The 27,408-nt window shown below is 32.5% G+C and overlaps 1 protein-coding gene and 1 long non-coding RNA gene across 4 annotated transcripts; one reads left to right on the top strand and one right to left on the bottom strand.

The window, feature by feature from the left end:
* Positions 1 to 991: 991 nt before the first annotated feature.
* Positions 992 to 27,408, top strand: LOC6584626 (ras-related protein Ral-a). 3 transcript variants are annotated; one of them, XM_002010234.4, is made up of 6 exons: positions 993 to 1,190; positions 20,904 to 21,204; positions 21,273 to 21,433; positions 22,631 to 22,805; positions 25,021 to 25,144; positions 27,175 to 27,209. In XM_002010234.4, the coding sequence occupies exons 2-5, from the start codon at positions 21,052 to 21,054 to the stop codon at positions 25,135 to 25,137; spliced, it is 606 nt and encodes a 201-aa protein (XP_002010270.2). In that variant the 5' UTR covers positions 993 to 1,190; positions 20,904 to 21,051; the 3' UTR covers positions 25,138 to 25,144; positions 27,175 to 27,209. The 3 variants fall into 3 exon arrangements, with proteins under 3 accessions (XP_015016750.1, XP_002010270.2, XP_043864648.1); XM_015161264.3 differs by lacking the exon at positions 25,021 to 25,144 and having other exon boundaries at positions 992 to 1,190; positions 27,175 to 27,408; XM_044008713.1 differs by lacking the exon at positions 27,175 to 27,209 and having other exon boundaries at positions 25,021 to 25,146.
* Positions 13,383 to 14,247, bottom strand: LOC122757196. Its single transcript, XR_006357133.1, has 2 exons — positions 13,664 to 14,247; positions 13,383 to 13,483 (listed from the first exon to the last, which is right to left on the bottom strand). It is a non-coding gene; the product is annotated as an uncharacterized LOC122757196 (long non-coding RNA).

Raw genomic sequence — 27,408 nt, 5'->3', positions numbered from 1 at the left:
TTTATTTATTTATTTTTCTTTTTCAATATATTTTTAAGTTTTTTTTCTGTATTTATTTACAATTTTTATTATATTATATATATTTTTTTTAAACATTTTTATAAGTATCACTTAATTTATATATATAAATATTTTTTTCTTTGAATTACTAATAAATTATTAAATTTGTTTGTGTTTACTTTTTTTTCATATTAGTTCTACCACTAACCATAGAACCACTAACCACGTTCTATGGTTAGTGATTCTACTTAACATTTTAGATATTCCATTTTACTTTAGCTATAAATTGTTAAATAAAATGTATATAACAAATTGTTTAAGTAGAATTTATGAAAATAAATTAAGCAATGTTAATAAAATTTAATAAAAATAGCTTTACACTTAATTTTTTTTAACTTTTACTTGTTAAAATAAATTTAATGAAAAAATATTTAAGTGATTATTTTCATAAAAATTGCTGTGAAATTTTTAAAAAAGTTGAGAGTGACAAAATTGTGATATATATAAGTTTTTTCGGTCAACCTTAATATTGACACTTCCATCATAATAAAATTTAGCAACTTAAAAATGATTATTAAGTCCGTTTTATTTGTTTGCATACTTGTGCCATCTGAGAGAGATTATGACGTCACTGTGTTGGCATTTGTCACTTGGCGTGACTTGCGCATTAAACGCCATAAATACCTCTAGCGGCTCACCTTCTCATAACTATCGAGTTTCATTATATCGATAGTATTGCATATATTGTTACTATTCTAAAATGTAATATGTGTATAAATCGGAGCTAGAGTATGTAATAATAAACAAAAAAATTTATATTTCAAATACTGAAATGTATTTAAATTAGTTTCTTAACACAAAATACCACAGCGATTCTTAGGGCAGTATACGATAGCATACGATGTGATACGATACGATATTCAGTCGGAAACATCGATACTTTTAAAGCAATATTAGCCAGCGCTAGGCAAGTAGATATCGCTCATCCCTAAATCCGATTCAGTTCATTTTCGGTTTTTGTGCGCATCGGAGTTACCTATATATCAATTTCGAGGCGTTCCGACATAAATTAAAAACTAATTTATAGTAAAAGACGCGCTGCAGTCAACCTATATATATGTATATATGTATGTTAGCTGCAAAAAACGAGCACAAACAACAAGAAGCGGCAACCAAGTGATTACGAATTTGTATGTTTTCATTGAATTGTTTATACACATATAAGAGTTTTTTGTATTTTTTTTTTGTATTTCATTTGGGTTGTTGTTATTGTGTATCTAGCTGCTGGTGTTGAATTTTTGTTGTTGTGATATTTGCATATTAATGTGCAAAATGTGAGTTTCATGCTAAAATTGCGCGTCCGATTGCCCTTTGTCTCATTCTATTGTTTTAGATATGTTTTTTTATTTTATTTTATTTTTATTTTTTTTGTTGTGTTTTAGCGAACGCGTCATCATGCAGAAAAAAAAATGACCAAAAATATAAAACGGCACAAATTTTGCGCTCGATTTGGTGCGCTTAATGTGCGTGCGCGTATGAGTGCATGTGTGTGTGTGCTTCTGTGTGTGTGTGTGTGAGTGTGATTGATGTAGTAATTGATTAATTGTATGCTACGTCCTGCACATTGTTGCTGTCTAGCAGCTGAAATAAACAAATTTTGTAAAAGCCGCCAAAAGGCGAACGAACGATATCTGCAGTAGTTGAAGCACAAGCAGCGTCGTCAGCGGCGTCAGCGTCAAAGAAAGTGCGGCCTAGCTGCCAGTAGTATGTGTGTATGTGTGTGCGCAAAGTAAAGGCAAAAAAACCAAAACTCAAAGTATTCATGTCTTTATGTGTTGCTGCTGTTGCTTCTGCTGCTGTATAACGGGCGCCGTTCGTCGCATAGCAAAAGTGAAATTTCTACTGAGATTTCTTTATTATTTAAATTTTTGTTGTGCTAGTTGCTTGCCATTCTTTGTACATTGTTGTTCTCCTTTTGTTGTTGTTGTTGTTGTTGTCACTGTCACTGGCAACGCCTCTGCTCTCTGTCATCTAGTGCGTTTGCCATTCAAACATTGTTGCGGGCTTTTTATCAATGCTATCAGCGGAAATATTTTGCCGCACCCCGCTTGACCTTATTCCATGCACATACACACACACTCTCTCGCACATACACACACACAGTCCCACATTGCGCTCTCTTTTAATGCAGCAGCGCAGTCCACCCATTGGCCTGTTGAAGTCCTCCCTGTCTATCACCCGCATTAATGTGCGTTTTTGGTGTTCTCTGTGTCTAGCTGAAGTTGACTCATTCTTTCCCAACGCGCATTCCACATTCACATTACATTCATACTTTAGCTTCGTGAGCAATTTACACACACACACACAGACTCTTTGTGTCTATCTCTCTCGTGCTCACACGCGGTCCACCCACTTACTCTCCATTAAGCTCTTGGCATTTTGAGCGCAGCTTATTGCAACTCTTGCAGCTCTCTCTCGACGACACAACGTGCTGCGTTATTTCTTCTGTTCTGCTCTATCAATCAGCAGCAAATTGCAGATCGTATGTGAGCATTCGCTATTTATGTATGCGTATGCGTATAATTGCGCATGTGTGTGTGAGTGTATTTGTCACCTCTACCTCCTCCCACATTATTTATGATTCTTTTTGCAAAAACGTGACTTCAATTCAATTTGGTACTTTTTGACATTTGTAATCTCAGCTTAGCGCGGAATCACTAAATTTGATTCACTCTGGTTTGTACACGATTCAAAATATTTTATGTGGAATTAGAAGTTTTTTAACTTCCGTCAAGAACTTACGTGGAAAAGAAAAACTTTGAAAGAATCTGTAAAATATGACAAAAGCAATTCTTACTGTTACTGTTACTGTTTCTTTCTTAGAAAAATATTATTTTTTGTCTATTCCATTTCATTTGATAAGAAATTTAAGCCAAATTAGTAATTTTCTATTAACACTCCATCAATCAGAAATTGCATAAATTTATATCTTTGTCGTACATTTCAAATGCGAATTAAAAAACAAACTTATCACTTGTATAAACTAGTACAAAAAAGTTAATCCATTAAGCATTCCTATCAGTTCTTATCAATAGACAAAACTATTTACTTCCTTTGCCTGCGAAAACAACCCCGAGAGGAAAAACGTTGAAAACAAGTTCAAGTACACTCATTGCATTTTGTTACGAAAAATATGACTTTCGTCGCCTTATCTTAAAAATGTCACAGTACGATTCATGGATCTAATTGAGGGTATTATTTGTGGAACAATTTCGTTGCTCAATGCAAGCGAAATAATTAGCTGTGTGAGGCAACATGAGTAACATGAGTCGCATGTCGCTTAGGTGCTCATATCAGTATACCTTAGTATATATTGCTAATATGTGTATCATATTTCTAGTAAATTAGTCTTACTATATTTATTCTGTGGCGGCGTTAGTAAACAATAAACGCGCTTTGTTTAGGAACATTTAATAGTTCTTAAACCTAACTCAATAATTGCCAGCTTTACTATGTTTCTGGATATACAATTATGGTCTGCATAAGACAAATAAGTAATATTCATATTACAAATAATGAATTCCTCTAAAAATGAAAATGGTTTATATGATATTTTTATAAATTCCATTTAATTTGATTTAAAAGAGCATTTATGATTATTGAACGACTAAATCGTGGCTTAGTAGTGCATTTTCATATACCTCTTCTATTTTTTGTCATTAGAAAAACTTTTAAGTGATGAAATTTTTGATTGATGATTGTGCAGCATCATTAGTCTGTGATTTTTGACTAAGTATTTGATATTTTGATTTCTGTAGGCGCAAATCGAAGATTAGTCAAAACATGGCGAAGCAAAACAGCTGCCAAAAATTAACTAAAGTGATCGTAACTGAGGGAGTTGACTCAAACCGAAATTGAAACTCAGCATTCACAATACTTTTGGAGCAGAACTCATAGATAGACATTCTAGTTTTTCCATCTCTTCTTGACTTTAAGAGTCATACAGTTTGTATAGATACGAGGCCTGTATAACTAACATCAGATTTGTTTATCATATAGCAAATATATAGCATGATATACATATTTTATATGGTCATATATCACATATCTTCGCATAGAGAAACAATCATTTGATGTTTATACATAATTTAAGCACACATAGGGAATACATCCAAGAGAATATTTCAGATTCGTTGGCTTCTTGCTCTCTAAATCTTAACTAATTTGATGCTATCGAATTTTTGATTGCTTCATGGAATGGTTTTGAAGTAAATCTCGTATGCATTAGGGAAAACTAAAAAGAGTTTCGTTTTATTGATTCCGTTTTTCGATAAAATTCAAATCTTTGATTCGTGTTGCTCACCTTGCTGCAAATTCCTGATGTGGCGTCATGTGATAAGTGTTAATTTTTTGCACTCGTTTTTTTCTTTTGCTTAATTTTTGTTATTTTTCTTTTTTTTTTTTTTTTCTTGTCGAGTTTCTAAACTCGATGCTAACTACAACAATTGAAGAACTTGTTTTTGTTGTTGCTCTTTTTCGCATCTATTGTGAGTGGCGCACAATCGTGTGAATGAATGTAAATGCTGAAATCAACAATAATGATAATTATAATAACGATGCGCATGACACAATTCTCCTAACTCTGATTTTCTTCATCTTTATGTTTGCTTGTTTTCATTCTAAGTAAGCTACACTATATCTTAATTTTTATTGTCGCTTCGTTCTGGTTCTTTGTTTTGTCAAATGACTCCAAAGTTGTCTCGGCGTCTTCTTCTTCTTCTGCGTTTTATAACCTCTCTCATTTACCAGCACTAGCCTAATTTATAGCCATCAAGCGGCGATTTGTGCCAATTCCTAACGTGGCCCTACGAATCGAGTCGAGCCCATTAAACTAAAAAGAAACTTCAGATACAAAGTAAAAGAAACCCATCTTTACCGTAAACTTTGTCGACTTCCTAAAGCGGTAAAGCTAGATATAGAGGTCTACTTGTTGACTATGTTATGATTAGTTGGACAAAAAAGAGAAACATCTGTGATTTTGTACCTATAAAGATTACTTTGGGAAATAGTCTAGAAGCTCCTAAAAAATATGAGAAAAACTTGCGCAAATCTTTATAATAATGAGCAAAAAACAAGCGATCCAAATGAGTTTAATATTCTAGATCGTTTGTTATATAATCGTCGGACAAGAACAGCTCTATCTCTTAATGAGCTTAGATATGTGTCGACTATGCGTTGAATATATATAAAATAAATCCACATAGAGATAAAGCAGACTGCATCATATACGAGGGCGTCTATCAACGCGATGTTATGATCCATTTGATAGTTTTTCTTTAATGCTTGTTTTTCTCCCTCTCTCTCATTCTTTCTCCTTATCTGTAGATGAAATTCTATATGTCTCTCGTGATCTGTATGTATATATCTCTTAATATTCATGTTAATCAGTCTCAATCTCATTCGAAATATGTCTCAGTCTTTATCTCTATATCTAATTCTCTCGATCTCTATGTATATCTATATCTACCTTTATATCTTTGCTCCTCTTTGTCTCTCTATCAATCTCCACCTCTTCTTCTCTCCTTCCCTTACGCTCACACTCTTATCTTCATTCTTCTTCCTCTTCTTAAGAGATCAGTAATAGTTTATCAAAATAGCGCTTCAGTTTCTTGATCTTCAAATCCATTTCAAATGCGCCGAACATGGTGGTAAGAAAGTTTGTACATACACATGTTCACATACACACACACACACACACACACACACACACACACACACACATATATTCCATATACATGAGCTTGCATATCTCTTTGGAGATCTTAACTATTCGTTGCACATTAGTTTTTATTGTGCTACGCTCTCAGCTGCTGCTGTTGTTGCCTTGCTTTTAATTACAGTTTCCCCCTTTTAGTTAGCTTGGTTACTCTGGCAACACTTCCCACGCCTTGATTGTGTGCGTGTAGTGTGAAATTCGCGCTATCTTTTGGAGCGAATTCAACTTGTTTGTCCCCTCAGTAACAAAACGCAGCTTCGTATCGTTCGCCGCTTTGCCTTGAACTTGGCCAAACATGTGCGTAGAAAGTTGGGCTACATCGTGAGCCATATTCGCCGCCTAGAGCTTTGGCTGACTGAGTGCGCAGCTATAAATAGCGACAATGATGCAAAAGCAAAAAAATGATGGGCAAACAGCGACTGTGATTTAGCTCTAGCTACAAGCTACAACAACAACAACGGCCAGAGTACTAGCTAATTGTGAATTTAAGCTTAAAAGCTTTCAAAAGCTGTTTAACATAATTCACATTGTTTTGGTTGTTCATAATTGTTGTTGTAGTTGTTATCGCTCCCATTTGACATTGAAAGCGCTGGAACTGTAGCTGGAGTTGACGCCGACGCCGACGCCAGCGCCAGAGCCACTGTTGTCGCTGCGCATCATAGCACGCGACTGCGCAGCTGGCGGCGAATTCGTTGCAAACCATTGTCGTGAGTCACGCGGCCAAACACACCACACGCTTAAAATCAACCGTTGCGTTCAGCTTGTTGCTGTTGCTTTGCTTTTTCTCTCATTTATTTTGTTTTTGTCTTCTTTTTTTCACAACTGAGTGAACAGCAGCAAAAACTTAACAGTTAACAGTTAACAAAACGAAAGCCTACAAGAAAGACGGCAAACAACAAGAGGACGCGTTCTCAAACTTTTTGCTCGTCGTTGTGTTAGTTTTTAGTGTCAAATGTGGCTCAAAAGCGTTAGATAAAATACATGTATGTATTTATAATATGTGCATTTTGAATTATAACAAAAAAATAATAATAATTACAGTCTAATAATATTCATTATCTTTGTCAAGCGTTGCTGTTAATATTAAATAAGTCTATACATATACGAGAGTATATAATAATTTCATGTCCGTAGTCGTGCCTCATAATCATATACATACACATAATTACATTAATTATGAAAAGTGAATATTCGCATTCACAATCAGCAGGTGGGCGTGTCGTGCCTCCGCCTCCTGTCGGTTGACAGACGCATTCTCATTCTCTTGTACATGGCAAGACCCAGCTGTGCGGCATTTGACTAATAGATGCAATTCGCCGCATCTACAAATTGTGGTAGATTCACACAGTGCAGCGGAAAAGAGACAGCAACTAGCAACGAAAGAGAAGACCAACTTGATGACAACCTGAAACGGGGCAGCAATCTGTGTGAAAAAATGTGACAAACAAGATTTTTTTTTCTTGTACGCTCGTCTAGGTCTTTCTTTTTCGCATAGCAGATAAAGCTTGGGATAGTTGGAGATATATCTACGAGCTCGTTATAAACTGCGCAGCCATGCAATATAATATAAAGTGGAATGGCTAAAGAGTTCGTTCAGTATGAACCGATTAAAAATATAGTTTTTTATTAAATATTTTTTTTTCTTAAAAAAAAAAAAAAAAAAAACAAGAAATAAAATATATAGCCTATTAAGGAAATAAATAAAAATAAAGAAAAAATATGTATAAATAAATAATATAGAAACTTGTTTTAAATAGCATAAAAAAATTCATAAAAAAATTATAATTTAAAATTTAAAAATTTAATGAAAAAATACATATAAACAAATTTATAAAAATTATTATTTACTGGTTTTCCAAACATTGGCGTAGAAACAAAAACAAACAAAATATATATAATAATAATAATAATAATAATAATAATAATAATAATAATAATAATAATAAAAATTAATGAATAACTAAAATCTCAAGAAAGCTAACAATCTAAAATAAATAAAGTAATGGTAATGGATTAAGTAAAATTAAAATTAAAAACCAAATAGAAATTATAATAATTTTTGAAAATTATTAATATCTATCTCTGAATCTTAAGCACAAAATTGCTATCTGGTAAATTCCAAAGCAAGGCTTCTGTTATTAGTTCGCACTGGGTATCTTCAAAACAACTAAGACTCTTAATTTGTTAACCCTGTTTCGACCGGTTTCTATGGATTATGCTGCTCGAGGTATGTTAATAAACTTGGGATTACTTTTAGGAATTCGAAAGATGCATAAAAACACAAAAGCAACAACACAAAATCTAGTTATACGTGTGTGTGTATATATGTGCATACGTATGTAGCAGAGTTTTGCCAAGATAAGTGCATATAGGCACACATACATACGTATATGCACACACATATTTGTATGTGCATATATACATATGTGACTACTTTATTGATGCTGCGTCTTCTGCCACTCTGCCACCTACTCGCAGTGGCATCTGCACTTCTTGGTGGTTTATTGAACTTAATCTTGGCGGAAGTCAAATAAAATCTCTGTCCTCTCACTCTTTGTTGAGATTATTATTATTGTCGTTGTTGCTGTTGTTGTTCTTCTTCTTCTTAAACGTTGCAAATGGCGCAGCAAATTAAAACGCAGCTGCAAAGTGCCAACAACGAGGCTGAGCAACTCCGAACGGAGATCTCGAAAGTCAATTGTCAATAAAAAACGCAACTCTAGTTGTGAGTGACGAACTAGACGATGTGCACATTCGTACATTGATTCGTAATATGAAGCCAAAGGTATAGAAGATCAAAACAATAATAATTAACAGTGCTGCAGTCGGGAGTGCCCGACTAGTGTAGCATTAAGTTTCAAGTCTCAAGTTGCAAGTGAACAGGATTAAATCCTGATGCTGAAGAAGTACCGACATTTACAATTTTATCCTGCCCATATTGATATTGATATTTTTACTGGATAACCCAAAAATGCTGATATTCGGCAAATTAAAAAATCATATTTCATTCAATTTATATATTTTATTGTTAAAAAAAATACAAAGCAAAATTATTTAATAGAAATTTATTTAAAATATAAATATTAAATTAAATTAAACTAATTAAAAAAAGAATTCAATTAAAACAAGATATAAATATTATAATATATACAAAATGAAATTAAACTCATTATAAAAAATATAAATAAAAACTGAAAAGAAGAAATGAATAGAAAATCAAATTAACAAAAATTAAAAAATTAAAACTAAACCAAAAAATTAATTAAACAAATTAAAACTAAAAAATAAATATATATAAAAATATAATGTATATTCCAAGTTTTTAATTTTTAGGTAATAATAATCATAAAGAAAAATAAATAATAAATAATACTAATAATAAATAAAAATAAGTAATAAATAATATATTGTAATATTTCTTTCTCTAATGAACAAAGAGTATCCAAAATTACAGTATAATTTTTGTTATATAATCAGTGTTAAGTCGTCGTATGCTTAAATGAATCAATATGTCAATCAAACGAAATGAATTGACACGTGCTCCGATTTGGATTTCACCAAAGCCGTACAGAATTACGACGTAAACTGTAGCTAAGTAACCACAGAATTGCGTCAAGGTTGTACTCAACAGTCAAGCAAACCACAAGCTGTAGCAACAACAACAACAACAGTACAGTGCAACAAAAATAACTCAAATAACAAGAACGACAACAACAGCAACAACAACAATAACAGGTAGCAATCAAATACTCTAAACATAACCGTCTAAATGTATTAAAACCCATTAATTTAACAGTTAGCTTAAAACGCAACTAACAAACAAACAATTAAGTGCTTTCAAATTGGGGAATGCTCGAATAGGTAAATACCCTGTTACCCTGTTAAAGTAGAGATTTTAAATGAGAATTCCATATGTTTCTTCCAAATTGAGAGACTATGTGTCATAGTATGTAATCTTAGGACTTTATAGGTAGGCTTTCCAGGCTTTTAAAAGTAGTTTTTTTTTCTATCTGCCCATAAATGTCATGATATCTTAAATATTTAACATATTTCCGTTAAAAATAAATATAATGTTGCTTGCTTTCTAAAGCTTTAAGCAAGATAATCTTTTACAATCGATATATATCGAAATCGAAAATGTATTGAATGCCTGTACATAAGGAAAATGATATATTTTTAAAAATTAATACAGATGAACGCTTATTTTCATAAAGTAGAAAATAGTGTATATCACGAATCAAAATGTTAAATTGAACGTTGAAGATTTACAATGTATGAGGTACTACGCAGAACGAAAGTAATAGATCTTGGATCTCAAAATCAATTGTATAATGCACATGGTAGATTGTAGAACATATATTTCGTAGATTATTGATATTTGATCAGAAGTGGTAGATTGGAGACTTAAAATCGTAGATCATATATCTTAAATGGTGTATAGTATATCGTATACTGACAATTGTAGATCGCAGGTCTAATTGTCTGATAAAGTATTGTTTACAAAAACAAAACAAAATATTGTTGTCGGTTGAGTAGATCAACTCTTTTAGAATCCACCGGGTACTACCTGCTACACACATACTTCTACAAAGTAGCCTATGACCTTTGTCTGCTGGGTACAGGGTATCATAACCATAAGAACATTAGCTTAACATTAACCGTTGACTAAAAACGAGCAAAAAGCAAATGCCAACCGAATGGCGGCCCAAAAAAGCGTCGGGAATATAGAAATATGGCAAAAGAGAGCCAAAGCAAAACTCACATAAAACACGCACGCAACGCAAAAAGCGTGGCTAGAGGCGGTCTGGTCTACAGCAACTGTATGTAACTGTTAGCTGATTATCAGAACCAGGCCAAAGAGAGCGCACGCAAAACACCCGCCAAAGCAAAACTGAGGCCAGACCAGACCCTCTAAACTTAGCTAAGAAATACGTGTTTGGTGTCTGCGAGTTGACTGCACTTTGCGGCATCAGCATATACGCACATGACACAGGCACATGCATACATGCATGTGTGTGTGTGTGTGTGAGTGTGTGTGTGTGTGTCTGTCTGTCTGTCTGTGTGCGCGTCAACTTAGTCTTCAATTGCGCCTTGGGAAGGGAAGGGTGAGTTCGCATGCTCTGAGCACCTTTCATGAGCTGACTCCACCCTCGCCCGTCCGTCACTTAACGCTTCAGCGAGTCGCAGCTGTTGATGACGTCATTGATGCAACCACCAAAAGAAAATGTTTAAGAAAACAAAGAAGCAGAACAATCAGCAGCAGCAACAGCAACAGCATATACTACATATATGTATATATATAACGCAAAGCAAGTTAACATTCAAAATTATGAGTAATAATTAATTGGACGATCCAATAGAAACCAAAGTAGAATTGACTATATAAATAGTCGATACAGTCTGTATATATAGCATATGTTTATACATATTAGTTAATTGCTGCCACACAGTGCGAGGCAAACCCAAAAAAGAAAAAATAAAAGAAAGAGAAAACAGCTAGATTAAAAGCTAGAACTCAGATTGGCCGGCTTGCTTAGGCACCAGAGTCTGTTTAAAATCAATTTCTAGCAAATAAATATTATTCCGTCTGGTCGATATTTGGCTACTCGTTTCCAATATTATGGCAAACACAAGTCGTGAGCACATACACACAAACACACAAACACAGTTAGACACATTGTGTATGATTGCCCAAAAGCAAAATATGACGAAATCTTAATACACTCTTCATCAGCTCTTAAATTGATGTTATACTTATTAAGGGAAATGCATACAGAAATGAATATATGCAAAAATAAAAGAAAAATCATATAAAAATAAATATTTTAATTAAATAAAATAAAAATAAAAATTATAAATAATTAAGAACACTAAATAAGTAAAAAAAAATTTTTTTTTAATTTGTAAAGTAAAAATAAAATTAAAAATATAAATAACAGAATAAAAATAAATGTTAATTGAATTAATAGGAAATAAAAATAAAATAAAACTCTAATGATCAAGAGCTAAAAGAAGTAAAAAAAAAAAAAAAAAAACAATAATAATAATGATAATGATTAAACAAATAAGAAAGGTACAGAAAATATTTATAAATAAAAAAAAATGTTAAATATAAAATATGCTTAGTTATTAATTTAATAGGAAAAAATATATAATATGAAATAATTTAAGCGAAATAAAAAAAGTAAAGAATTCATAAATAAATGAATAAAATATATACTTATATAAAAAAAAATTATATAAAATAGTAAGCAACAATTTAAGAGAACAAAAAAAAAAAAAAAAAAAAAAGAAATGCAAAATAAATAATAAATGTAAATAAAAGCAAGTTAAAACGTTGAATGTTCATTTACGGCCCAAACGCTGCCAGATCAATTTTTCGATTTACCACGCCCACAAATGGTATAAATTATTATTTGTACACAAATCAATAGAGGATGAAAACAGTAATTTAGTCGTTAAAATTGGAGTATCTAGCTTTAAAAGAGTAGAAGAGACAGCTGTGTCGGATTTGCCACGCCCCAAACGGGCGTCAATAGAGACAGATACTATGTACAATATATATTTCAATATTGTATTTCTGTTGGGCTGTTTCAATCGATTGAACTTGCTGCTGCAACTATACTTTATTGACTAATGCAAGCCAAAGATTTATATTCATTATTTATGCCTATATATATACATACATATATGTACATATGTAAGTGTATATAGCCCGAAAATTCGTCTATCAATTAAGTCTAGCCGCATCTATTGAGATTCAATTGGGAATTAGTTTGGATTGTTTGTTATTTGGCGCTGGGTTGTTTAGCTGTCTGTCTGTCAGCGAGTCGCAATGACGTCATCGCATCTGAAACTCTTTTTCCTGCGTACGGTAAAAATTAATTTCCGCAAACAAAACAAATGGCAAAAATAGAGTTCTGCTCGGTTCGGTTCTCTTTTGCTGCTGCTGCTGCTTGGGGCCATGCAAAAGTGAGAACGTTGGGAAAATGTTTTCCTTTTGTTCAAAAAAAAAAAAAAAAATTAAAAAAAAACACTGCTCAACGTTTGTATATATCTTTTGTTATGTTATGCTTTTGCCTTCTTTTTTTCAATTTCAATTTCAATTTTTCTCTTTCTTTGTTTTTGTTAATTTGGCATTTTTGTTTTCTCTCTCTGAAAAATTTGGCCCAGAAAAAAAAAATTGTTGCGTGGTTTCAATTTGTTTTTATTAAAATTTCTTTGTTAATGTTTTTTGTTGGTTAATCTTTTTGATTTTATTATTGTTCTTGTTCTAGTTCTAGCTTTAGTATGCATAGTATTATATTTGTTTTTGCCTAAAAGCAAAAATAATGAAAAGATTAAAAATAATTTGGAGATTATAAATTCTTTGTAGAATTTTTTATTTGCTTACAAATTAATTATTCATTCATAAATATTTCACAATTTTTTATAATGTTGTTCAGCTGCTGCTTCAGTGCCGTTCTTATCTCTCCGTGTTCGTGCTCTGTCATCCCTTCAGCGTCCTGAAAAAGCCTAAGGAAGTCTCCAAGTCTTTGCCATATGGCCGCTGCATCATTAGCATGTTGTTTTTGGCCAAGAATTCGATACAGATGCTTTGCTCTATTTCTCTTCTTTTTTTTTTTTATTTTATTTTATTTTTTTATTTATTTATTTTTTGAATTGGCACAAATCGCAGACGAGCTAAAATACGTCCAAGCAAAACATCTGTCAAAAATTAGTCAGGGACATGAGTCAAATCGAAATCCAATAGATGTAAATCGGGTAAATTGAGCATTTGCTAAACTTTTTAAACACAAAAGAAATCAGTCGTCAAATGATTTTATTACAGTAGAATTAAATTAAAAGCGCTTATCTAATTAAATAAATACTAAATTAAATACATACTCAATTTTGTAAATATTTGAATTTCAATTGTATTGAACTCATTAAGGAGTGCTATCCTTCAAATCAAAAACTTTTTTGAATATGTATTATAGTATTTGGATCTGTCTCTAGATAATACTAGTAAGCATGTTCCTAAAACTATATATTTTTAGTTTTTGCTAGCTTCAATTATTCGAATTACAATTTGCAAAAAGTAAAACTGCCAAAAATGCATGAAAAGTTTTGCTTTTAGTAAAATTAAAATTTAGACTAACTAATTCAACTAACTCTGAGTTCTTTCACTGAGGTAGCTAAATCATTTTTCATTTTTACGTCATTCTTTTTGTAACTTTTTAATTTGATGAGTCACAGAGAATTCTAGTCGCATATGTGAAAGCTTAGCGAATTGCTGTGTTGTGCTCAGAAGTCTACTTAATTTATGATATAAACAATATGAAAAAAAGCGAAACAAAACAAAACTGAGCTTTTAATGCACTTCAAATTTGTCTAACTTGTTTACTAACTCGACGCATTCTTTTTATTATAAGTGAAAGTAGGGCAACTGGGAAGGCTGCTTACCAGAAAGATATATATATATATATATATATATATATATATATATATATATATATATATGTATACATATATAAATGAATTTTCGTATACAAAACTAACTAAGCAAACCGCTGACATTCCAACTATCTTAGGCTTAAATAACAAATACCTTCGTAAGACTGCAATATACTATGTGGGACTAAATGTTGAACTTGGTCTGTGATTAGACTATATCTATCATACTTGTAAAACGAAATAATATCATATCTGCATATATGTATGTGTATTTTCTAAAAGTTACGAGTACAGTCGAGTTCCGATAATTCGAAATGGCAAGGCGAGAATTATCGAAAACAAATTTTTTCAAGGGTATAGAATTTTTTGTTTTATTTATCGAGATTTTTTATCATTTGTGTTCTTTTTTAATGATAAAAATTAAGCAAATTTGTATTTATTATTATACAAAATTAATCTTCTTTGAGAACAAAATTATTTTAGTAAGATATATATACATATATATATGTGAAAGATTTCAATTTAATTTGATTTCAAATAGACAATCCACACAGAGATGCGCAGTACTTCTTTCAAGATAACGATACTTTTTCAAAGGTCAAATGACAAGCTGAACATCAAACTTTAAAATAAGTTTTGTAAGAGCTGAAAAGCACTTTTCATAAGGGCTATCCTATCCTAATGACGCGCACTGTATTTATATATGTCCATCGATTCTGAGTTAATGTCAAATGTTCTACACAATGTATGTAATCAGAGCATACATATATATTTCAACATATATATACCTATATAATATTATAATTCATAATATCACTATCTATCAAATTCTCAAGCGAAAGAAAAAAACGAAAAAAAAAAGACATGCCCAAGAAAGCTAATCAGAAATTGATTGCATTAACGCGTAATTTCATTAATGATATATACAAACGCACATATATGTATATATAGTATATGTATGTTTGCATGCCAGTGTGTGATGAATCAATGGGTGTGCAACGCCGCATGTTAACTGGCAAATTTTCAGTTCATTTTTGCTAGCGTTTACGTTGCGTATGAGTAATATTGCAATAAAAAGACCAAGTTGTTAATTTGTTATTGCGGTTTCATGTACATGTGTAGCGCTTGTCAACAGCATCAAATACAATAGCAACATATGTATATAGCAATGGTATATGTAGAGATATAGATACAGGAGAGAGATATATATTGGCTATATATTTATAAGATGCCTACCTATTGGGCAATTACAAATTAGTCTTATCGTCTCTATATAAACATTATCGCATTCGATTGTTAAACACACACATACACACTATATACAATTTGTTCACTATTAGATATATGTATATATGTCTAGATATGTGTATATATTCAAAAATCGTTTGATTACACTTTGTTTATCCTTGAAACGAAATGAATGAAAAATAGGTTACTGACAGAGTCTCTATTTGAATAATTTGAAGATTATTAAGAACTACTGCTGTGATATATTTTATATATATACAGTGAGTAACATTAATAATCGACTTTTTATTTTTCAACTTCAAACGCCTATAAAACATATAATATTGAAATCAAAAAATTGTAAATGCTAAATTGTAGATTGAAAAAAAAAAAAAACCCTTTCCGATGATATATAGTATATGTAACATAACTAACAAAGATTGTACATAAATCGGAAAAAAAGTTGAAAAATAAAAATCCGAATATGTTACTCGCTTTATATATGTATGTGTATATAATTATAAGTTTCAAGTTACAAATAAATGTATAAAAAATATCTGTTTACTTTGGCTAATTGTTTTTTTCCGATTGCCGATTGCTGTTTTTTTTTTTTTTTTTTTTTATTATAATGAATAACAAACTGACAACCAATATTTTAATAAAAAGTGGGAAATTTTGACGATTTCTTTGAGAAACACCCCAGGGTGTTGCATTCTCCACTGAAGCCATTCTCCTTAAGCCCTACTAAATTATTTGCCCAATCTAGTTTCTCTATGTAGTTTGCAGCGTGGAGTCTGCTGCTTCTACTCCATTGTAGAGACTTTTTGATCAGTTTCGTTATCTCTGAGTAGAAATGAGCACCAATCATCAAGAAATTTGCCCTATCCAAGATATTTTACCATAGATCTGTAGGCTAGACAAAAGCAATTATATTAGGAACTTTCCTGTCAGGCATCTATGCATAGGAAATGATGTAGGTATTACTTGTCTAATGGTTATATGTGACTATAGCTTGAGTCTATACTCCTTGTATACCTTTCAATATTTTGTGGTATACGTTTTTTTTAATAGACAAATTATACAGGAATAAAATCATCTGCTATTGTTTGATCTGATTGGGGTCTTGCTTCATTTTAGTTGGTTTATGTTGAGGAAAAAATAAACAAACTAATTTACCCAACTTTCTTCAGCTATCTTGATTCCTTGCTGATTTTATATACTTCTTCACGAAAGTAAAATGAGCATATTGGTTGTGGGCAATGTCCGTCTGTCCCTGTGAATGTAAGCCCCTTCGGTGCTATAGAAGCTAGAGACTTTCAATTTGGAAAACATATTCGTGTAAAGTGTCAAAATTTTCCCGATCCGTTCGTGGCAAATTGGAAAATGCATTTTAATTTAGATTGTGTACAAGATTTGCACAAAAATATAATATATGTATATATGCCACTTAGGGGCGCGACAAGTCGCAAAATAGATACGGCAGCGTATGGGCCTTGAATGAGTATTCTGCAGTCGTTAACGCCCGATTGCAATATTCTTACTTGTTTTATATTGGTTTAGCAAAACTTCTTTACAAACTTTTGCTATGAATAACAAATAAATCAAATTCTATATGGCCCTGAGTTCATTGAAAAGGCGCATTTAGGGTATGCTGGTTTTTATCAAAGTCTATGTGAAAGACGGAAGGAGACTGAACCTATAAATATTTAGTATATATACATACATATTATGTAACCAAGTCGATATATTTGTAGTTTGTTTATTTGCAAACTTAAAATTTGCTTTATATAAGAAATCGATTATTATCGATATGCATTCCTTAATGCGAAAGGGCACGGCATGGGCTTTAGGGTATGCTCTATTTGGGCACGCCCGCTTACAGCAATTTGACTCGTTTTTCTTTTCGTTTCATGCTGGTGTGACTGGAAATTTAGTTGAGAGAGCCGCCAGCTTAGCGGGGCGTGGGAGTTTTTGTGTTCGTTTTCTCTTGTTGTTTTGGAGCTCCATTGTTATGTGTGTATGTGTGTGTGAGTGTGTTTTTGTTGTTTTGTTTTCGTATAGTTTCAGGTCTATTGATTGACGCGCTCGTTTGGCTGCTGGCGATTACTCATACGCCGCGTGGCACTCATCGAGTTGCTCGTTGCTGTTGCTTGTCGTTTGTTTGTTTGTTTGTTGTACTTGTTGCGCACATTAGTTTATTTGACAGCTGCTGCTCTTGCCGTTTTTGTTTTCAATTCCCAGGCGTCGTCTAAACGAAACTCATCTTATTTGGCAACAGCAGCGACCACAAGCGATTCAAGTTCAGTTGGGCGGCGCACATTGCAGTTCTTTATTTTGTGGGTCAACTGCGGTTACTAATACTAATACGCCACTGCTTGGGCTTCTCATATTTTTCATATATATTTTTTTTTTTTTGTGTTTGTCAAAACAAATGTCACTTGTTGTTAGCTGTTAGTTGAGCTGATTCATGTTGGCTGAAAGCCTTCATTCATTCAAATATTACGCACGCACATACATTCATATGTCTGTACACATCTACACACATATATACCTTATGGCCACATAAATCATTTTCGTCATAAACATTTCTAGTTGCTCTTCCGCTTTGATCACCCTATACAGACGATCATAATGCATATACTATATACATTATGCTAGACTCTGACATAATCAAATAAATTTACAATTTGAAAAGAAATTCTGTAAAAAAAAAAAAAACTTGTTTAGTTAGAGTACAAATAATAAATTATTTGTTTGTTTGTTTCTTATATTTTCTTTTAAATTTTGCTTCTGATTAATTCTTTTAAATATTTCATATTTGAGCATGGGAACTTGAAGCTTTCGACAACGCCCATTTGCTTATCTTCATTTAGTTGAAAATAAGAGTAGGTTTTGCTTGAATAAAAGCCGATCAAATCATTATTGACTTATAATAACTAATACAATCAATTTAAACTCTTATCAATTCTTATCTGAAATAACTACAACTCAAATAATAGTAAACTTCTATCAGGCTATTGTTAGACAAATTGCAATCAATTATTATCTACATGTATCGATAGATCAATATTTCAATTTATCGATAACCAATTAGGGTTAAATTGTACATATATATTAATATTAATATAAGGTAAATCGATATTAACTGGCAATTTAGGTTACACTATCCTTCTAAGAGTCCTATTAAATTTAATCGTAATCGAAAATTAAAATCGATAACAACTGCTAATAGATCAAATTTTGTGAGTCTTAATTATCGGTGTACAAATTGCATATAGTTTTGTTATGGATGATCTCATCAGTCTATGACAACAGCTCATTAAATTTAATTGTAATCGATAATTATCAATAGATAATTTTTTTTTTCGTTTCTAATTATCAATAGGTACTTAAATTACATAATGTTTCTTATCGATAACTAATGACATCCCAATCGTAGAAATATATCAATAAGTAAAATATAGTCCTACTATTGAATCGATAATTATCGCTTTACGATAATTTGTATTGGAATGAATTCTAATCAATACGCTTATCGTAAAATAAATTGTGTTGAATTCAACCGGAACGTTTTGACCGATAATTGAGTGTATAAGCATTTCAATAGTTTTTATCGATAACTGTTTCAATACTTTCAATCGATAACTAAATGTATAAGCTTTTAAATAATTTCAATAATAGGTAATTTCCTAATTAATCGTTCATTTTCGATAAATATATTGCATTCAATGTCCAAATGAAAGGCAATGTATAAATTGTGTTGGGCCATCAAGAGAGATTCAATGAGATTAAAAAAACAAGCAATACAAAGTTTTAATTAAAAATTTGTTCAATTTGTCGACTGTTTATTTATCTAGTATCAATATAATTTAATAGCAAATATAATAACTTTATTTTGGGCATATCTTGTAAAGCTTTGATTAATTAATGAATGGTTTTCTTGTAACTGTAGACGCGAACCGTTATGGCTAGACATTCCCACTGGCAGCGGCAAATCTCATCAGTCTATGACAACAGCTCATCAGCTGTGGCGATGTAATTATATCGCTTTGGCTCTTAGGCCCACCTCTCTCTCTCTCTCTCACACTCTCTCTGTGTACCCCTTTTCGCACTCTTCCTCTCTTCGGCTCGGTTCTTTTTATAACAAACTTGATCTCTTGTCTCGGCCCACTGCTGAATTGGCTGCTAGCCAAATGGCCACGTGGCTGGTCAATCAGCCAGCCAGCCAGCCAGCCAGAGCGTTCATCTAACTGTGTGTGTGTGTGTGCGTGTGTTTTTCTTTGAGTGTGTCAATTTCGTTGCGGCTATGTTGCTGCCATGCGGCTGCAGCCAAGCCATACGCAATTTTACGCCTTAATTTATTGCAATCGATGACGGCAACGCGTCGGTCACAAGAGGCTAATTGCGAATGGCGGCCACAAACAGAAACAGCAACAAATTGTTGTTGCCATTGTTGTTGTTATTGTTGTTGCTGTTGTGCCTTTGAGTTCGGTTTTGGCCAGCTCTGCATTATGCTATTCACATGCCTGCTGCGCGCTGTGTTTGTAAAAAGTTCATTCAACCGTTATTGTTTTGTTGTTGTATTGTTATACCCTGTACCCAATGGCAAACGGGTATGATGTGTGAACTGAACTCGATCTAGTTGTAGATAGCTATTAAATATATAATTTTAGAATCATATTTGAGATTTAAAAATACAAGTTGCAGCAAAGTTTGCTAAGCTACTCTGGCACAGGGTATCTTGCAGTTGATCATAGCCCACTAGTTTCTGCTGTAATGCTTCATTTGCCAATTTGCGCAGAGTAGCCAAAGGAAACAAACAAAAAAAAAAAAAAAAACAGCATAGCTTTTATGCATTAACAAGAAACAACAGCAATGAACTGAGATCGGTTTGCCATAGCCTGGAGCATGGGTAAAAATAACAATATATATGTAAATATTTATATATGTGTATATATAAAGTTCATGCGCTTGTTCATTCATTTATCCATATCCGCGACAAAATGCAGCTCCAATATGAATCGAACCAGTTGCCCCAGTCGTATCGGAAAGCCATTAAATAATCCTATTTAGAGTAGTTTAATCTAGTTTTGTACACAAAAAATGGGAAGTAAAGAAACAAAAACCATTAATGACATATAATTATGGTTAGCTATGCAGGAAGCCTGTGCAAATGGCAGCCGTTAAAGGCAGGTGTCACTGTGTTAGCTGGCTTACATAAGGCACAAATGTTTCGACAGTTATGAGAGACAGCACAACAAGTCAATACCCCTGGCACATAGTGCAGGCCGTATATGGTTCAATTGTTGAACGGTTGAATGACTTGAGAGTCAACGACAACGACAACGGCAACGGCACCGGCAACTGTCTGTCGCCGGCTATTTTAGCCATGTCCCAAAACAGGAAGCCCAATCGAAAATAGCTAACGAAACCATTCAACCCTTTCTCCCGCTCTATTTTGTAGCTAAACAAACAGAGCAAACGCCGGAGCGTGACTGAGTGAGTGGACGAGTGAGCGAGCGAGCGTTTGGCAAAGAGACGAGTCGGTGTACAGCGCATCTTAATCCCGCCCGGACAGCAGTCGCCCCCTACCCCTAACACGTTCCATCGCCATGAGCAAGAAACCGACGGCCGGCCCGGCGCTCCACAAGGTCATCATGGTGGGCAGCGGCGGTGTTGGTAAATCGGCCCTCACCTTGCAGTTCATGTACGATGAGTTTGTTGAGGACTACGAGCCCACCAAGGCCGATAGCTATAGGAAAAAGGTAAACTCTATTGACGGGGACCAACAGTTGTCACGAACGCATACATACATACATACATCTTCGTTCAGGTTGTGCTCGATGGAGAGGAAGTACAAATAGATATACTAGATACAGCCGGCCAGGAGGACTATGCAGCGATCAGAGATAATTATTTTCGCAGCGGCGAAGGTTTCCTCTGCGTCTTCTCAATCACAGACGACGAAAGCTTCCAGGCCACCCAGGAATTCAGGTGAGTGTGTGCCTCTCCGAGTGTATGTCAAGTGGGCGTGTCAGCCCACAAGTGTGCCTACACAAGTCTCACAGCGGCGTCGCAGCCAACCAAGTGCTACTCTCCCATCAACACTTTCTAATTAGTGGTCCCATGTCTGAAATTCATAATCTTAAAGTCTAAAGTAATTCCTAGGCAGTAAATGTACGTAAAGTGCAGGCCGATACAACTTTTGATTAGAATAAAGAATCAAATAAGTCGGCAGTGCCACACAAGTTATCGATTCTTATCGATAATAAGTAAAGGAGACGAGTTAAAAGGAACGTAAAGCTCAAAGATTTAAGATTTCAAGTCAAGATTAGCATGTCTAGATCGACATAGCTCTTTGCCCTGCTCAGGAGTATACAGTAGAGTCACGATAATTCGAAATGACGAAGGAATGAAATTATCGAAAATTATTGAGAACGAATTTTTTTCAAGGGGATAGAATTTTTTGATCTATCAATCTCTTATTTGGACTAGTTTTTAATTTAGCATTATGCCAAGTACAGTGGAGCTTTATACACCTGATACAGCATTCATGATTGAACTGAGCCTATAACAGATATATCTATAGCATATATAAGCATGTGTGAAGGTATAGTTCCTTAAGTAAGAAATTCGATTTTTTAATCTCGTCTGATTCTCAATTATGGAAGCTCATTTCAAACTGATCTTAGTTGTTGTATATGTATATATTCATAAATCTTCAAATGCTTAGACTCATTCTATGACTTTAGGGAATAATAGGTTAGCATATGTTTTAGGTTTTTAGTTTCATACAAAATATGCTCCATGCTTTAACGCTTCCCATTGACCTATATAAGCAAACTACTCTATTTGCTCGATAGTTTGCTGTTAATCAACTTATTGCTCACTTGTTAGGCTAGGCCCATGTTTTTATGCTCCCATTAACCTCATTTCGAGCAGAGAGCCCGAGGCGGCATGTGAGAGAGCCCGAGACTTAAGTTAATACAAACGGCCCGTATGACATATGACAATTATGAAGTGTGACTGGGTGTGGCTCAGCAGGCGCGATAGTTGGGCCACAAGTTGAGTGTGTGGGCTGTGAGTCATGGCATGGCATGGCTAGGCGAACCGTTTGATAAGCATTTTATCCGTTACTTTGGCAAATATTGTTGACTGACGAACCGATTCCATCCCATTTCATACACACAGAGAACAAATATTGCGGGTGAAAAATGATGAGAGCATACCGTTCCTGCTGGTGGGCAACAAATGCGATCTAAATGACAAACGGAAGGTGCCGCTCAACGAGTGCCAGGTGAGGGCGCAGCAGTGGTCCGTGCCCTACGTGGAGACCTCGGCCAAGACGCGTGAGAATGTGGACAAGGTAAGTGCGGTTGGAGCATGCAAATGACTCTCTGAGTTGTAATGCTATCTCTCTCTCTCTCTCTCTGTCGCGATATGAATCAATCTTTATACGTACATATATACATACATATATGTATATATATATGAATATGAATATTTAATGTAACAACATTTGCAGAAACATTTTTGTAGGCTCTTCAACAATTGGCTTAAACAAGAAAACCCAATGAAATGTGGGAAATGAATATGAATATATATGAATCATGAATGAATCAATCAAAAAGCAGAAAATTGAAACCACAGAAAACGAAATGCAAAAATGTATTGCACACATTTTATTCGTTCTTTTTCATTTCGTTTGTTTTTGTTTTCTCATATATATGTATAAAGAATATACATACATATATATACATATGTCAATTGTTATTCCTTTTTAGTTTATGTGTGTTTTTGTATTTTGTGATTACCACACACTGTAATCAGCTGCAGCAACAACAACAACAACAACAACAACTTCAACTACTCACTCTCATATTAGTTTTCTTCTCGTCTTCTGTTACGATTCACATTTTTGTATGCTTATCTCAAGCGTTTTGCACATTGCAAATCTTTAGCCAAACAATTTTATGGCCACTTGTTGTTTTGGGCTTTTACCGTACGACACACGCACACGCATACACATACACACACGCACAGACACACACATAGTTATCAAGAAAGCTAGTATTAAATCAGAACGTTTATGCCATGAACTGTTTGTGCATTCAAAGCGATAAATAAACTGATTGATAAACTGATTTGGCTCTGATTTTGACAGACAATTAGAGTAAATACGCCTATAATAAATATTTTTTTATAAATGTATTTACTGTTAAAAATTATTTTTCAATAATATTCTCTAAGGCTCTGCCTTTATAGGTGCGGTAAAACACTTAGTTGTTTTTTAAATTATATATTTAAATTAGGGATGTTAAAGACCGTCTTAGAAATAATAAATAATGTTTAATAAGAAACTTAATTTAATTGAATTTTTATTTTAATATTTAACCATTTAAAAAGATTTTAATATTTCAGTTTGTCTATTCAAAAAAAAAGAAATAAATAACAATCATCTTTTAAATATATTTAAGTTACTAGGTATTAAAAAAAAAAATAATATAATTTTTTATTATTTATGGTAATATTTTTTAGAATTTTGACATATAGTAAAAATTCCAAACTTTCTTCAAACTTCAAACCCGAAATATGAAAAAAAAGAAAGGTTGCATTTAATTAAAAAATTGTTCTATTTCTTAAATCTGTTTCTGAACTCAATTTTTGTTAGAAATTCATGACTTGATATTTACCCTAAAGTATATATTTAAAAAATCCTTTAAATAGATTCAGATAATATAAAAAGTCATATTTACTATATATATATTTCTTTAGATATACTTCTTTAATTATTCTGGAACACCACATTTGTTTAGAAATTCAAATAAATAGACTGAAAATAAAAATAAATACTTTGAGGAAATACTTCGAAGAAATACGTTGGAAAAATACTTAGAAGTAATATTTAGAGTTAATACTTAAAAGAAGTAGTTGGAGGAAATACTTAAAAGCAATTCTTATAAGAAATACTTAGAGGAGTTAGAAGTAATCCTTAGAAGTGCTTAAAAGAATTATTTAGAGGAAATATTGCTTACGAAATTTTACATTATATATTTTTGCAGTAATCTATCAAATTTTTTTTTTTACAAATCTTCGTTTTTGAAGTTTTTTCAATTTTCAGAAAACTGAGGAATAAACGATACTTGATATCGAAATTAATATAAGAAGTGTATTCAAAATATCGTTATCGATTATAAATCGTAGCACGCTTTACAACAATGTTATCGCTATCGTTGTGGCTTATGGATGTTGTGTAAAGACTTGGACAAAATATTTAAATATTTTCATTTAATTATTATTTTGATATTGTTTTTAATTTTTCGTATTGCCAGCGCGTCGATGTACAATGTCTCACAAAGAATGCAATTCAATGTCTAAACATGGCACAAGAAACACATAAACCATTCAAATTCCTCAAACACTAACCACACACACTTATGTTTTTAGCGTTATCCTTAAGAAAAGCAAATGACAACAAAAATCTCTTAATATATCTACATTTTCAACAGATATATATCTATATCTTTATATATATATATATATATACGTACATGTATGTTTTATTCCCATCACAATTGCAGGTATTTTTTGATTTGATGCGCGAAATAAGATCACGAAAAACCGAAGATTCGAAAGCCACGAGCGGGCGTGCTAAAGATAGATGCAAGAAGCGGAGACTTAAGTGTACCCTACTTTAGGCATTAGGTGCATACGAAACAACAATTAACTATATATATATATAATTTCAATCAAACAAAACAAGCAATTATTTAAATCTCTCTCTCTCTCACATACACACACACACACAAAAACACACTTTGCGTAATACCTTAATATTATATATTCCTTAAGTACTTTCGTAGCTTGCCCTCTTTCGCTTTTGGCTTTTTGCAACACTAAAACTCCACCTTGGTTCTAACAATAATTATATTTAATTATTTTATATGATTTACATTTAGATTTAGATTTAATTAATTAAATTTTTATTTTACTTCCACTTTAACAACAAAACAACATTAATAATAAGTAGAAAGACCTTACATATCGGTCGACTACAATATTTACTAACTCAACCAAACTGCCAATCGACTCACCGAACTAACTACCTAATGAGTCTAGCATGTTTACAATTAATATTGTGTTGGTAATATATTGCATATACTATATTGTATACTAAGCTAAATCGGACTTTCTAAAAGAAAGATATATTCTACCCATCGAACTTCAAAAACATTTAAATGAATACTAATTATATAGGGTGTTTTCTTCTCTTTAGTTTTAGAAGAGAATTTATAAATTTACATTAGTCGATTTCAAATTTATCGATATTATTTGTCTTTTAAGATATCTTCTTTTCATCGAACTTGAGTGGAATAACATGTGATTTTACTTCGAAAACATTAAACATGATATGAATTATATAGAATATTTTCTTCTTTTTAGCTTCAGAGCTAATCGGTATACAATTTATCGAAATGTTGTCTTCTATCTATATACTAAACTGAACTTGTAAGAGATCAGAAATGAGTTTTTATTTTTCTAATGTCAATTAAAATCAAATGTGATCAAAATCATATATAGTTTGTTTTTATTGCAAAGAACAACTGTACAATAAGTATATGGATATCTTTTTTCGCTATATATTGCTTTTAAAGTCTAACTTAATATAAGATTTTACTGTATAAACATGAATTAACATGAATTGGTTCTTTTAACTTCAAAAAGTTTACAATATTTATTGATATCAAATTTATCGATATATTACTCGCAAATTTGAACCAATTACATTTGGCATAAATTATGCCTTTGTAAAAATGTTAAAGCAGTAAAACTTTGTGCTTTAGCATTATTAAAGTTTATTTTTCCAACTGAAATATTAAACAATTAACAGTTAAGAAATGTTAGACTCATAAGGAATCTGATCAACATATATATAATACAATTTCTAATTCAATTTTAAAGAACATCGACTATGCAGGCTGAACAGTTCACATGTACACACAGCTACACACTTATACATATATGTATATATGCATATAAATATGTTAAAGCTATGTAAATTATTTTTGGTAAATTTAGCAGAATTTAATAATTGAAGTAGAGTCAAGACTGCAAACTAAATTGAGCATAGAACCAATCCTGAAGCAGCAAAGGCTTAACTCAATTGAAATATATTATTTTTATGCTCATTCACAAAAGTGAAATGAGTATATTGGTTTTGTCCGTCTATCCGTCCGTGGTAAATCGGACAGTGATTCTGTCAACGCTAAAGCCGTAAATGAGTACCCTAAAGTCGGATACAACCGACTGCAACATTCTTATTTAAATATTTAGAAATATTAAGCAAAAATTTTGCTCTTTGGTTTGCAGTCTGGGCAAATATATTATAAATATGTCATTTTTGCAAAGGCATATTTTTATTTAATTTCTAAAAACAAACCAAAAACCCCGCATAGCTCTTAAGTACTTTTATTTACCTTGGTTTTCTTCTTCTTCCTTTTTTTTGTTGTTGTATTTTGTTTTAGTTTGGTTTTTATTTTGGTATTCTACTTTCTTTCAATTTGGTTTTATGGTGTATGAAACTTTTTGCTTTCGGTTTTAGACACTTTCAAAATTTTGTAATTCTAGAACAAATTAACCCCCTCCAAAAAAAAAAAAAAAAAGTAATCATAAATAATGATAGTCAATAATTAACAACATGTTATTAATCGATGTCACTGTGTGCTCTTCTGCAGGTATTTTTCGATCTAATCAGGGATATTTCATCACGCAAAAAACAACGTCAGATGGACGTGAAAGAGCCGGCGAAGCCTTCTCCTTGCTGCCAATTGTTGTAAAAAAAAAAAAAAAAGAAAAGAAAGCAAACAGAGAACAAAACCAGAACGAGAAACAACATGAAACGAGCAACTGCGACGGGAACAAAAGCAATCGCGGACTCACATGCAACACGACACATGGAACAACAAGAA

Source organism: Drosophila mojavensis, unplaced genomic scaffold (assembly GCF_018153725.1).
Source record: "Drosophila mojavensis isolate 15081-1352.22 unplaced genomic scaffold, ASM1815372v1 contig_136, whole genome shotgun sequence".
NCBI lineage: Eukaryota > Metazoa > Arthropoda > Insecta > Diptera > Drosophilidae > Drosophila > Drosophila mojavensis.
Note: the sequence above shows the minus strand (reverse complement) of the source record. Positions and strands in the feature narration are given on the sequence as shown.